General features: G+C 59.4%; 1 protein-coding gene across 8 annotated transcripts in view; it reads left to right on the forward strand.

Moving 5' to 3' along the window:
- CNTN4 (contactin 4) overlaps positions 1-12,235 on the forward strand; it is a 315,102-nt gene extending 302,867 nt beyond the window's left edge. For all 8 annotated transcript variants that reach the window (XM_084902270.1, XM_084902274.1, XM_084902275.1 and 5 more), the window contains 7 exons: positions 690-760; positions 1,579-1,813; positions 2,138-2,250; positions 3,442-3,628; positions 4,747-4,859; positions 6,495-6,663; positions 9,614-12,235. In XM_084902270.1, the coding sequence (XP_084758396.1) occupies positions 690-760; positions 1,579-1,813; positions 2,138-2,250; positions 3,442-3,628; positions 4,747-4,859; positions 6,495-6,663; positions 9,614-9,720 (995 nt within the window). In that variant the 3' untranslated portion in view covers positions 9,721-12,235. The remainder of the gene's footprint in view (positions 1-689; positions 761-1,578; positions 1,814-2,137; positions 2,251-3,441; positions 3,629-4,746; positions 4,860-6,494; positions 6,664-9,613) is intronic.
- Positions 12,236-13,522: the final 1,287 nt, after the last annotated feature.

A 13,522-nucleotide genomic window follows, 5' to 3' on the forward strand; every position in this document is an offset into this window, starting at 1 on the left:
AGACCACAGGGAGGGAGGGACGTGACCTCATCCGGGTCACTTGTCCCTTAACTTCCTGGCCTGGTCTATGGGGGTCCCGCTAAGATGAGCCCCCCCCCCCACTTGTTGAAGGGATAGCAGAGACCCTAAACAGAGGGGAACTCGGACCCCACACTTGGACCAAGTCCATTCGATGGATGTCATTGCTATAAACAAGTCCCAGTCACCAGCTGCACCCCAGCCAGACACCCTCACAGCCTGTCCGCGTCTCTCCCTGCCTGTGGGTGACAAGCTAATCCCGGCCTCCCCTCCCCGCGTCCCAAGGAGGGTGCTCGCACCATGTCCGCTCCCTCCTTCACAGAGAAAACGGGGCTCCAAGAGGCGGAGCCCGGGAGCCTGGGGGTGCCTCCGCCCCAGCCCCACCCTCACCCCCTCCAGAGCCCGCCCGCCTGGCCCTGCTCTGAGCAGCCCTCTGCAGACCCACGCGTGCGCCCTCACACACCTGCCCGATGGGGAGCAGGCACCAAGCAGCAGCTTCCCGGGTGTGTTTCGCTTCCTCCGGGGGATGCCCGGGCCCCTGGCACAGGCCGCTGACCTCAGAGACAGGCGTGGCCTCGGTGCCTGTTGGCAGGGAGTCCCCTGGCCAGGCAGCTCCCTGGCCCTGGTCTGCTCTTCGCCCCCTGACGTGACCCGTGTCTTGTCCCCTGCAGTCCCCGAGGTCACCCCAGCCAACGTCAGCGGCGGTGGAGGCAGCAAGTCGGAGCTGGTTATCACCTGGGAGGTGAGCGAGCCGCACAGAGGGATGCGCGGTGGCTGGGCCGCTGTTCTCTCCTCAGTCCCAGGGAAGGAAGGGTTTTCACGGCTGAAACCCATTGTGTGCAAACCTCCCTCATCAGCTGTGCGTTGCATATTTTAATTTATTTTTTCTTGATTTTGGAGGGGAAGGGAGAAAGAGACAGAAACATCCATGATGACAGAGAAGCACTGATCGGCTGCCTCCTGCACGCCCCACACTGGATGGAGCCTGCAACCCAGGCCTGTGCCCTGAGCGGGAATCGAACCGTGACCTCCTGGTTCATAGGTCAATGCTCAGCCCCTGAGCCATGCGGGCCGGGCTGCACTGCAGATTCTTTTTTTCTTTTTCTTTTTTTAATATATTTTATTGATTTTTTTACAGAGAGGAAGAGAGAGGGATAGAGAGCTAGAAACATCGATGAGAGAGTCATCGATCAGCTGCCTCCTGCACACCCCCCACCGGGGATGTGTCCGCAACCAAGGTACATGCCCATGACCGGAATCAAACCTGGGACCTTTCAGTCCACAGGCTGACGCTCTATCCACTGAGCCAAACCGGTTTTGGCTGCGCTGCAGATTCTTGATGAGTATTTCCACCTGCTCCGTCCTCACGGACCCCTCAGGCAGGCTGGCCGCAGGCCTCGGCCTCAGACTCCTGACGGAGCCCAAAGCCAGCCAGGCGGGAGGGACGCAGACAGGAGGGCTGGGCGGGGGCGGCAGAAAGTCCAGCATCCGGATGGGATCCCTGTGCCTCCGGAGCCTCTTCCTGACGCCCCCTCCCCCCTCCTTCCCCCCGGCCCCCAGACGGTGCCCGAGGAGCTGCAGAACGGCCGGGGCTTCGGCTACGTGGTGGCCTTCCGGCCGTACGGCACGGTCATCTGGATGCTCACCGTGCTGGCCTCTGCCGACGCCTGCAGATATGTGTTCCGGAACGAGAGCGTGCGCCCCTTCTCCCCCTTCGAGGTCCGGGTGGGCGTCTACAACAACAAGGGGGAGGGCCCCTTCAGCCCCATCACCGTGGTGTACTCGGCAGAGGAAGGTAAGGCCGCGCGGCCGGACGGGGCGGTCTCCATGCCGGGGGGCTGGGGGGCACACCCAACCCCTGGGGCACAGCCCTTCAGAGGCCCGTCCGGATCCGAGGACAGTGATGTGAACAGCGGGCTGGCTGTGCAGGACCTTCTCTCCCCACCCACTCACCCCCCACCTACCCTCCCCCACCCCCCACCCCCTGTCACTCTGGGCTCCAGGCGGAGGGTGTGGGTCCCGCCCGCCCCGGGCTCTGCAGCCACGGCTTCCAGGCACCCGGTCCTGCCATGTCAGGAAGCCGGTCCCCATGGTGAATCCTCTTCCCGTCTCATCGCAGAGCCCACGCGGCCGCCCGCCAGCATCTCCGCCCGGAGCCTGTCCGCCACGGACGTGGAGGTGGTCTGGGCCTCCCCCCAGGAGAGGAACCGGGGCCGGATACAGGGCTACGAGGTCAGCAGGGACGGGGCTCGGGTCTGGGATAGAGACCCCCCTCCAGCGAGCCCCCGAGGCCCACTCCCACGCAGAGGCTTCGTCCCAGGCCTGGCTTCTCACGGAGCATCCGAGGGGGCGGGGGGTGCTCCACGCGAGACCGCGGCTCCGGGGAGCACTCCGAGGCGGTCTCTGACCCTCGCAGGCCGGGCGGCTATGCTCCGAGAGAGGAGCTGGGACTTGCGGTGTCCCAGGGTCCCTGGGGCTCAAAGCCAAGGGAGAGGAGAAGAGAAGGCGTGGTTGTTCCCATTCGTCATCTCACCGCCAGCTTGGGAGCAAAAGGGGGGGCCCGTCCTGCCGCGGGGAGTCCCCAGGCTCAGAGCACTCGGTGCCGGGAGCGTGCTGTGGGTCCTCCGGAAAACCCGCTCCGCCGTGAGAGCCTGTGTTACAAAGCACAGTGCCTGGCACCCCGGCCGGGAGGCTCGGTCCGTGGGAGTGTTGTCCCATACACCGAAAGGCTGCGGGTTCAAAGCCCAGGCGGGGCAGGTGCAGGGTGTTTCTCTCCCGCGTGGATGTCCCCCTGTCTCTCCCTCCTCCCCCTCTTCCCCTCTCTTCAGACACGGGGGGACCTTTTCCTGCCAAGGGCCATTTGGACATTTATAGCCTCATTCGTGGGCCGTACAGAATCACCAACAGAAAACTGAGCGCGCTCAGTGTGGTCAGACATTTCATTAACTCGCCGACGACGACGCCTGGGCAGGGCCAGGCCCAGTGGTCTCGGGGGCCAGACATTCCCCACCCCCGCTAAGTCAATACACACATCCTTGGGTGAGGCTACAATAGACATGTTCTCTTTTAAATATATATATGTTTTAAAAAGAATATGACTTTCTACAGAGAGGAAGAGAGAGGAATAGAGAGTTAGAAACATCGATGAGAGAGAATCATTGACCAGCTGCCTCTTGCACACCCCCCCACTGGGATGAGCCCGCAACCAAGGTACATGCCCTTGACCGGAATCGAACCTGGGACCCTTCAGTCCCCAGGCCGATGCTCTATCCACTGAGCCAAACCCGTTTCAGCTAGACATGTTCTTGTGGAGGAGCTCATCACCGGGCATGATGAACTGCCCTCCGATTACACAGAACCCGATGACAACGATGGGAACACCCCCGCGCGGTGACGCGCACGGTCTCCCTCCCGTTCGCTCAGGTTAAGTACTGGCGGCACGACGACAAGGAAGAGGACGCCAGGAAGGTCCGCACGTCGGGAAACCAGACGTCCACGAGGATCACCAACCTGCAGGGCAGCGCGCTGTACCACCTCGCGGTCAAGGCCTACAACACAGCCGGGACCGGCCCCGCCAGCGCCACCGTCAACGTGACCACCAGGAAGCCCCGTGAGCTCAGAGCCGGGCCTCGCAGGCCCCCCACGTCCACGCCCCTCCCCGCCCCCAGGGACTGTCCGCACCACATAGAGCCAACTGCCTCACCGCAAGGGCCCGGCGCCCTTCTCATGTGAGGGCCTGCCGGGCACGGGGCAGCACTCGGAGGGCGAGAGGCGTGCTTCTCTCCACGCGGGGAAGGCCGCTGCTTTGAGCTCTACGTGGATCTCTTTTCTTTTTCCTTTTTATAGCCTTCTTAGCCGCCTCCTTTGTTTTTGTTTTGTTTTGTTTTGTTTTTATATTTTATTGATTTTTTACAGAGAGGAAAGGAGAGGTATACAGAGTTAGAAACAGCCGAAGCCGGTTTGGCTCAGTGGTAGAGCGTCGGTCTGTGGACTGAAAGGTCCCAGGTTTGATTCCGATCAGGGGCATGTACATTGGTTGCGGGCACATCCCCGGTAGGGGGTGAGCAAGAGGCAGCTGGTCAATGTTTCTCTCTCATCGACGTTTCTAGCTCTCTATCTCTCTCTCTTCCTCTCTGTAAAAAAATCAATAATATATATTTTTAAAAAGAGAGAGAGAGAGAGTTAGAAACATCGATGAGAGAGAATCATAGATCAGCTGCCTCCTGCACACCGCTTACTGGGGATGTGCCCGCAAACCAGGTACATGCCCTTGACAGGAATTGAACCCGGGACCTTTCAGTCTGCAGGCTGACACTCTCTCCACTGAGCCAAACTGTTTTCGGCTCCTTTATTATTTTTAAAATGTTTTTTTTTTATTGATTTCAGAGAGGGAGAGAGATAGAAACATCAATGATGAGAGAGAATCGTGGATTAGCTGCCTCTTACACACCCCCTATTGGGGATCAAGCCGGCAATCCTGGCATGTGCTCTGGACTGGAATGGAACCCGGGACCCTTCAGTCTCCAGGCCGATGCTCTATCCACTGGGCAACACCTGCCAGGGCCCACCTGCATCTTTTTTCCACTCGTGTTGCTGTGTGTCGTCGGGTTTTGGGGGAACTTGAAGACACATGTTAGTGCAACAGCCCTTTAGATGCCTCTGCTCTCGAACCCTCGGCATCCACAGGGACCGAACCGTCTGACCACCTCTCCCTTCCTCTCTTCCCAGCGCCCAGCCAGGCCCCCGGGAACGTGGTGTGGAATTCCTCCGACTCCAAGATCGTGCTGAACTGGGACCAGGTGAAGGCGCTGGAGAACGAGTCCGACGTGAGAGGCTACAAGGTGGGTGGTGCGTGGGGGTGGGCTTGTCCCATGAGGGGCACATCCCTGACCACATCCCTGACATGCTCTCCCAGACGCTAGAAATCTCTGGCCCTGTGGTTTGGTCTGAGTTTGGTAAACAGTCCGTGGCAACCGGGCCGAGCAGGCAGCGCCCGGTGGGGCGGGGTTCCGGGAGAGCTGGGTGCCAGGTCGTCCCTGCCGCTGCCTCCTCACGGGAGCCGCCAGCCCAGACTCACACGCACCCCGGAGGGCGGGGGAGAGCCAGACGCAGGAGGGGCGGCTGCAAGCCCCAGGCACTTCCGGAGGGACCGGGACTGCCCCCAACTCCCCTCTTTTCTCTGCAGCTCCTAAAGGGGCCCCGTGGAGGAAAGGGGGTGTGGCCTGGCCTTTCAGAGACCCCGTCCGTCTGGGTGCTGCCCTGTGTCCCAGGAACTCCTGGTGCCAATCACGCCATGCCCGCCCCTGCTCCACCCCCTGCCGAGCACATCCCCACTCCTGCTCCCTCCGGCCTCCCTCGGTCCACTCACACCTGCCTGGGCGCCGGCCCTCCGCCCACCTCTCCCTGTGTGCACAGACAAACAGCACATCGCTAATACATAGCAACACAGAACGGACCACGTGTCCTGTGCCCACCACCACAAACCCATGTTTGCCCCGCCCTGTGACCTCACCCAGGATCCTGGCTCTTTGTGAACAGAGATGGCCTAGGTTCTGTAGGCACGTGCACTATGTTCATCTGTTACACACACACACACACACACACACACCAGATTTAATAGTCAGGGTTCAATGTTCTCAGCCAAAGGCTCTGAATTACACGGTGTAACCAGAGACAATGGCCCCTGCTGAAACCCTCTGGCCAGTGCTGTCCCATTTCACAGAGGAGGGCACTGAGGCTCAGAGAGGTCAAGCAGGTCACTGTCACACAGCAGCCAAGTCTGTTTTGCTGCTGAAGTCCCTCGGGTGGGAGTGAGCTCTCGTCATCCTCAGAGGAATCACCTTTCCAGGGGTGTCCACAGGAGGCCGCATGGCACTCCGGGAGCCTCACACCCACACAGACACACACACAGACACACACATACATACACACATACACACACAGACACACAGAGACACATACAGACACATATACACACACATACACACAGAGACGCATACACACACACTCAGACACACATACACACAGAGAGACACACATACACACACATACACACACACATACACACTCACAGAGACACATACACATACACACAGAGAGAGACACACATATACACACACAGACACACACAGAGACACATACACAGACACACAGAGACACAGACAGACACACACACTCAAACACACAGACAGACACACACACACACACACACAGACACATACACATACACACATATACACACAGAGACACATACACATACACATATACACACATACACACATACACACACACACACTCACACACACACACACACAGAGAGACACACACACACACACACACTCACACACACACACACCGCGGCCTCCAGTAAACTCTCCCCACAGTCAGGGCAGGGGTGTCCCAGGAGTCCCAGACGCCACGGTGCCCCCGTGGCCGTGGGCCGGTGAGGCAGCGGCGACGCGGTCCTCTGCTCGCAGGTCCTGTACCGCTGGGGCCGGCAGAGCCGCGCGTCCGTCCTCGAGACCAACCGGACGTCGGCGGAGCTCTCCCTGCCTCTGGACGAAGATTACATCGTAGAGATCAGGCCCGTCAGCGACGGCGGGGACGGCAGGGCCAGCCAGCAGATCCGCATCCCGAAGATGACGAGTGAGCACGCGGCCCCCTGTTCCCACCTGCTCTCCCAGGCCTGCCTGTCCCCCACCTGCCCCTCCCCAGGCCTGCCTGCCCCCGCCTGCCTGCCCCCACCTACCTCTCCCCAGGCCTGCCTGCCCCCACCTGCCTGCCCCCACCTGCCTGCCCCCACCTGCCTGCCCCCGCCTGCTCTCCCAGGCCTGCCTGCCCCCGCCTGCCTGCCCCCGCCTGCCTGCCCCCGCCTGCCTCTCCCCAGGCCTGCCTGCCCCCACCTGCCTGCCCCCCACCTGCCTGCCCCCACCTGCATGCCCCCGCCTGCCTGCCCCCACCTGCCTGCCCCCCACCTCCCTGCCCCCCACCTGCCTGCCCCCACCTGCCTGCCCCCCACCTCCCTGCTCCCCACCTGCCTGCCCCCCCCGCCTGCCTGCCCCCACCTGCCTCTCCCCAGGCCTGCCTCTCCCCACCTGCCTGCCCCCCATCTGCCTGCCCCCACCTGCCTGCCTGCTCCCCAGACCTGCACAGGGAGGCGGGGCCTCAGCAGGAGCAGCCCGGAAGGAAGACAGGTGGCAAAAGCACCCGCCTGACCGCTGAGGTCTGCTGGCCTCAGGCAGCTTCATGCAAAGGACATGGCTCGTTTTGACGGATTTAATCCACAGCCAATCAGCAAATCCGAGTAAAGCTGCCCTACACCGGTCGGTCACACAGGGCACCGTGTGGTTGTAGCCCCAGAGCTTAGCTCAGGCCGGGAGGGGAATGTTTTTCCTGCCGAGAGCCATTTGCATATTTATGACATCATTGGAAGGCCATACAAAACTACCCACACGAAAATGAGCCTGCTCTGTTCGGTCAGACAGGTAATTCGCTCACCCCGCGTGCCTCGGCAGGGCCAGACCCCGTGAGTTCATGGGCCTTACGTGGCCCACTCTGTTCGGTCAGACAGGTAATTCGCTCACCCCGCGTGCCTCGGCAGGGCCAGACCCCGTGAGTTCATGGGGGTTACGTGTCCCGCGGGCGGGACATTCCCCACCCCGGACCTGGACAGTTAGAAGCCGGACTCGGTCGGAAGGAACCAGCAGAGGGTTCCCGGAGCCGCGTGTCCCAGGGGCTCAGTGTGGGGCCGGGTCTGGCGGAAACACGGAACCTGGCACTGTTCACGCTGATATGTGCGTGTAGCATACGAACATAAACACACGAGTCTGTACAGAGTCCAGATCAGCTTTGTGTGCAAAGAGTGAGGAAGAGTGTGAAAGTGCAGGGCGTGCACACGTGGGTTTGCCCAAACAGTCTGTTCTTTTCCCCTCTCATTTTTAATGTTTTATTGTTGATACCGTAGTATTACAGATGTCTCCCATCCCCCCCTTCACTCCTTCCTCCAAGGCCCTACCCCCCCCCCAGGTCTTCAGCACCCCATTGCCCGTGCCATGGGCCATGCATGTAAGTTCTGTGGTTTATCTCTTCTCGTCTCCCCATCCCACATGGCGGTGTGTCAGCCTGTCCCATGCCTCCTGCTTCGGGTCTTACTTTGTTGCTCAGTTCATTTTGTTCATTCCATCCCACAAAGAAGTGAGGTCACGTGATACTTGTCTTTCTCAGTTTGGCGTATCTCACTCAGCATAACCTTCTCCTGGTCCCTCCTCGCCGTCCCATAGGGTGAGCGATCCTTTTTTCACAACTATGCAGCATAGTATTCCGTAGTGCAAATGTCCCATGGCTTTTTTATCCGTTCATCTAAGGATAGGCCCTTGGGCTGCTTCCAGATCTTAGCTATTGTCACAATTTATTCTTGAATTATTATTTTTTAACTATGATATTATTTTCCATATGAACAACTGCACGTCCCACACTGGGCATCGAGCCTAAAACACAGGCATGCTCCTGACTGGGAACGGAACTGTGACCTCCTGGTTCAGAGGTCGGTGTTCAAACATTGAGCCCCTTGGCCAGGCCTGACCTTGATCTTAGACCAGTTAGTTACCTTACGTCCCTGGGCCCGTGTCTGCACCTGTTAGACGTGTAATAGCTCTCCCGGGGGCTCCTGGGAACTTTTCTGTAAAAATTCTCAGAGTGCTGTGTGCCAGCAGGAAGGCAGCGTTCAAAGGAAAGCAGCGCCCGGACAGTGTGGCTCAGTGGTTGAGTGTTGACCTATGAACCAGGAGGTCACTGTTCAATTCCTGGTCAGGGCACACGCATGTGTTGCAGGCTCGACCCCCCCAATCCCCTCAGTGTGGGGTGTGCAGGAAGTGGCCGGTCAATGATTCTCTCTCAACACTGATGTTTCTAGCTCTCTCTCCCTCTCCTTTCCCCTTTGAAATCAATAAAAATATATTTTAAAAAAAAAAGAAAGAAAAAGAAAGAAAAGAAAAGAAGCAGAGATGTTTGTTTGGCTGCATCCCTGCCATGTCCTAACGATCAGGCATAGTACTGGGACTGCGAAGTTTCCTCTCCTCTCCGAGGCAGGCAGCCTCACTTTACAAACTTAAATGGAGGTCCAGAAATGTCCCAGAACCGGCCCCAGGTTCATAGCTGGACAGTCACAGAGCTGATGGTAGTCACCAGGCCGGGTCCTTTGCAGTAGAATCAGAGGTTCTCTGGTGCCCTGAGCCACGTGTCCCTCCTTCCCGTGGCCTCACCTCCCGTGACCCCGCTCCCCGTGGCCTCGCTCCCCGCGGCCTCGCTCTCCGTGGCCTCGCTTCCCGTGGCCCCTTCCCATGGCCCCGCTCCCCGTGGCTCCACTCTCCATGGCCCCGCTCTCCGTGGCCTCACTCTCCATGGCCCCGCTCTCCGTGGCCTCACTCTCCATGGCCCCGCTCTCCGTGGCCTCACTCTCCATGGCCCCGCTCCCGTGGCCTCACTCTCCATGGCCCCACTCCCCGTGGCTCCTCTCCCTGTGGCCCCGCTCCCCGTGGCCTCGCTCCCCGTGACAGTCCGGACGGTGCCGTTCAGTGACCACGTCCTCTCTCCGCAGACGCCTACGCCCGGGGTGGGGGCGCGGGGCCCTCCACCTCCAACGCCTGCACGCTGTCGGCGCTCAGCACGCTCATGCTCTCGCTCACGGCCAGGTCCAGCTTATGACGACTGCCCCCGTAGGACTCTCCGTCCGTGACCTCAGCCGCCGTGAGCGTGTCGTCGCCCAGGACTAAGACACCCAGTACTAAGTACCCTTGTTGTGCGAGTGCATCTTATTACTGGAGAGAAAACATGTCCTTCGCTCCTCTAGGAGCGGCGTTCCACACCGGACTTCCACAAAGCAGCCTCGCTCTGTCCGCGGCTCCCCCGGGGACCCCGCAGTGCACTGAAGACATCCGTAATGCGATGTTACCAAAGCAGTTTACATATGTCCTTATATGCATATTTTTTATTATATATTTAGTGTTTTATAGAATTTTTTAAAGTTAACATGAGATGTAGATATTGCTTTTTCCCCCCTCGGCTATAAAAGGCGGTGGGCGTCACACTCGCGCAGCTATTGTTTGAAAACGCTTCCTTTGAAAGGCAGAGTGTGGAGCCCACCTTGGCCGATCCATGGCAAATGGCCGATCGATGGGCCAGGACGGCGTGGCCAGCGGCCGGAGGCGGGTGGGTGGCTCGGGGCAGCTGCGGGCCACGTGGTCAGCCCCTCCGTGCAGGCAGGCCTCCTGGGCCTCTGACATACATGTACAGGGTGGCCCTCGCCCTGTGCGCACTTCCTCGAGGATGGTTTCAGGAGAGGCTGCCGTTTTAATGCCCGCGCTCCCTCCCGAGAGGTCCCATGTGCAATACTCACCCTGAACTTAGCATGGACCCCGAGACGCTCCCGCTCAGCGCCGTTAGCACCGTCTCTGTAGCAGCCTTACCGTAGGCGTTGCATTTGAAGTCGCATCTCCTGTAGGAATCTAGACCCGTGGTCGGCAAACCGCGGCTCTTGGGCCCCTTGAGTGTTGTAGCTCTTCCACAAAATACCACGGTCTGGGTGAGTCTATGTTGAAGAAGTGGCGTTAGAAGAAGTTTAAAAAATGTGGCTCTCAGAAGAAATGTCAATCGTTGTCCTGTTGGTATTTGGCTCTGTGGACGAATGAGTTTGCCGACCCCTGGGCTAGACCAAAAGTTACCAAGTCGCCCGTCTTTCAGAGGCTAAGAGATGCGTTTACTATCTCTCCATGTACCTGTTTGTACGTTTTTTTAAACGAAGGTAACTCTCTGGTCACAGATTCACAATCTCTTTCCAGAATCTCCTACATAGAATACACGCCTGTCTTTTCCAGTCAGAGCCACGTCTTTAAGCCACAGCGGCCGCGGCATCCGCCCCGCGGCTCTGCCGAAGGCGGCGGGGGCGCCGGGCGGCAGCTCTCAGAAGCTCCCCTGGTTGCTTTCTCCACTCTGCCTCCCACGTCTTACAATCCCGCGTCAGAACATGGCAATAGCAACCGTCTTCCGGTGGAGACCTGTTTGTGCTCTCGGGGAGGTTTTGTACGGACACGGGTGGGCCAGCGCATCGGAACCCGTGTCCCCCTCAGAGAGCTTGGGTCTGCCTGCCGTCTGTCCCTTTCTGCTCGGCGGGTAGCGGGCGTGGACTCTTCAGCCTTCTCGCTCTACTTCTCCAGCAGTCCTGGTCAGGATCCCACTTGTGTGACAACTAGGGAGGCGACAGGAAAAAAAATACTGTTCCGTGTTTCGAGCTGTGTTCCTCCTTCCTTGGTTGGATATGGTTACTTCTCTGTTCGAAATAAAATTTCAAACCACTCACTACACACACACACAAAAAAAACAACAAAATGATAAAATGAATGAAAAAAAAAAAAAAAGCCACCCAGGTAGTCCCCACCCTCATGTCGATGGTACTTCCCAGTGACCCAGCAGCAAATGTACTCTTTTTCTAAGGCGATTGTTAATAAATATTCTGTCGTTTGTAAAGATGCTTGTCTTCCGGGAGCCTTCTTCCTGCCTGCCCGAGGGAAGCGGGAGCTCGCCCTCCGCCGTGATAGCTGAGGTCACAGCGGGGCTCCCCGTCTCCTGCAGGACCCATCGCCAGAGGCCCCCACAGGACTGCCCCGCAGACACGCCCCGGGGGCAGGTGAAGAGGGTCGAAACCCCAGATAAACATCCCGAAGGGCCAACTCGGACCCTTCCTCTCCGTTAGCGACGCCCTGTGTATCGCTCAGGTCAGGAGATGTGTGTCTGAAGGTCTCCCCCGCCTCCTTGTTAAAAAGCATAAGCTCTAGCTGTGAGCATCCAGGGCCCTTTCCATCCTCTAACCTTTAACCTCCGACCCCAGCCCTCCCTCGCTTCCGCTCTCACCTCGGTGCCTTTGGGTCACACGGCCGCCCCTTCCTGCAATAACCTTCCCGCTCCCCGCTCCCCCAGACGCCCCAGGCGCCCCCGTCCCCAGGTCCCGAGGGCCCCACACGCGTCGGTCCTTCGAGACATCCCCGGGGGAGCTGCAGGCCGCGGAGGGCCCGCTCGGTGGGCCGGCACAGGCCCCGGGGAACTGTGACTGTGCCTGGCTGTCTCTGCCCTCCTGCGTGTGGCCCAGCCGTCCTTGTCTGTACGCCTGTCCCTCTCCCTCCCAGACTGTGAGCTCCTTGGGGGCAGGCGCTGGCCTCTCTTCCGTGTACCCGCCGTGCCCAGCACCGTGCCTTGCAATAAACAATCCTTGATGAAGGACTCTCGAAGTAGCATTTTGCCTCAGCTCGGGGCACCCCCCCCCCCCCCAGGAAGACCGTCACTGCCTCCCCAAGAGTGGCAGAAAGCACTAGAGGGCCCGGCCTCTAACACTGGGCCTGGAAAGTCCTTCCATCTCTCAGCCCCAGGGTCCAAGGAGCCGGGCCCGAGCTCGCTGAGCCTGACAGGGCTGAGGATGCCCTAGGAGGGGCCTCAGAGGCGCCCGCACCAGCGTGTCTGCGGGCGGCTCACACGGCCGCCGGCCGGCTCCCTGGTGACTCCGGGAGTATGTAGGAGGACATGGCTAGATCATGGGAACATGGAGGAGGACATGGTTAGATCATGGGAGCACGGAGGAGGACATGGTGAGGTCATGGGAGCACGGAGGAGGCAGCCAGGGAAGTGCTGAGCAGCCGCCGTGGTGAGAATTCGGCCCAGGCCCCCAGGGACCCCGGCCACAGGGACACTGTAGGGATAAATCAGCTCTTTTTCCAATTTATTGGATTTTGTTTGTTTGTTTGTTTGTTTGTTTGTTTTTTACATTTTATTGATTTCAGAGAGGAAAGGAGAGAGACATGGATGAGGAGAGAGAATCATCCACCAGCAGCCTGCTGCACGCGCCCTCCTGGGGATCGCTGTGCCCCGACCGGGAATCGAACCCTGACCTCCTGGTTCGTGGGTCAGTGCTCCACCACGGAGCCCCGCCGGCCGGACTCTTTTTTCCAGTATTGACGCCGCTCTGCTCGGGGTCCGCCTTCCTGGGAGAGCCTGGCCAGTCCCTCGGTGTCGCCCGGCCGGAGCTCCTGGTCACGCCGTGCCTGCACACCCCCCGAGGGAGGTTCGCTCAGGGAAACAGGGGTGACGTTTGAGCAGGATGGGAGAAGGGATGCTGGGAAGGTCTCACATTCTGGGCCCGGCTGTCCCGGGGGACGTCCCAGGCCCCAGGCCCCGCCCACACGCCAGGCAGGGGTCCTGTCATTGGGATCATGGCCAGTGGCACTGAGGGGGCACAGGGAGAGGGCTCCTTTGCTTAATTAGCCTTTTCTCTTTTTTCCTAAAATATATTTATCTTTATTGATTTCAGAGAGGGAGAGAGAGAGATAACAATGAGGAGAGAGAATCATGGATCGGCTGCCTCCTGCACGCCCCACACTGGGGATCGAACCCGCAACCAGGCCACGTGCCCCAGCCGGAATGGCTTCCTGGTTCGAAGGTCGATGCTCAACCACGGAGCCAC

The sequence above is a fragment of the Pipistrellus hanaki genome (genome assembly GCF_964339955.1).
Source record: "Pipistrellus hanaki genome assembly, chromosome: 13".
NCBI lineage: Eukaryota > Metazoa > Chordata > Mammalia > Chiroptera > Vespertilionidae > Pipistrellus > Pipistrellus hanaki.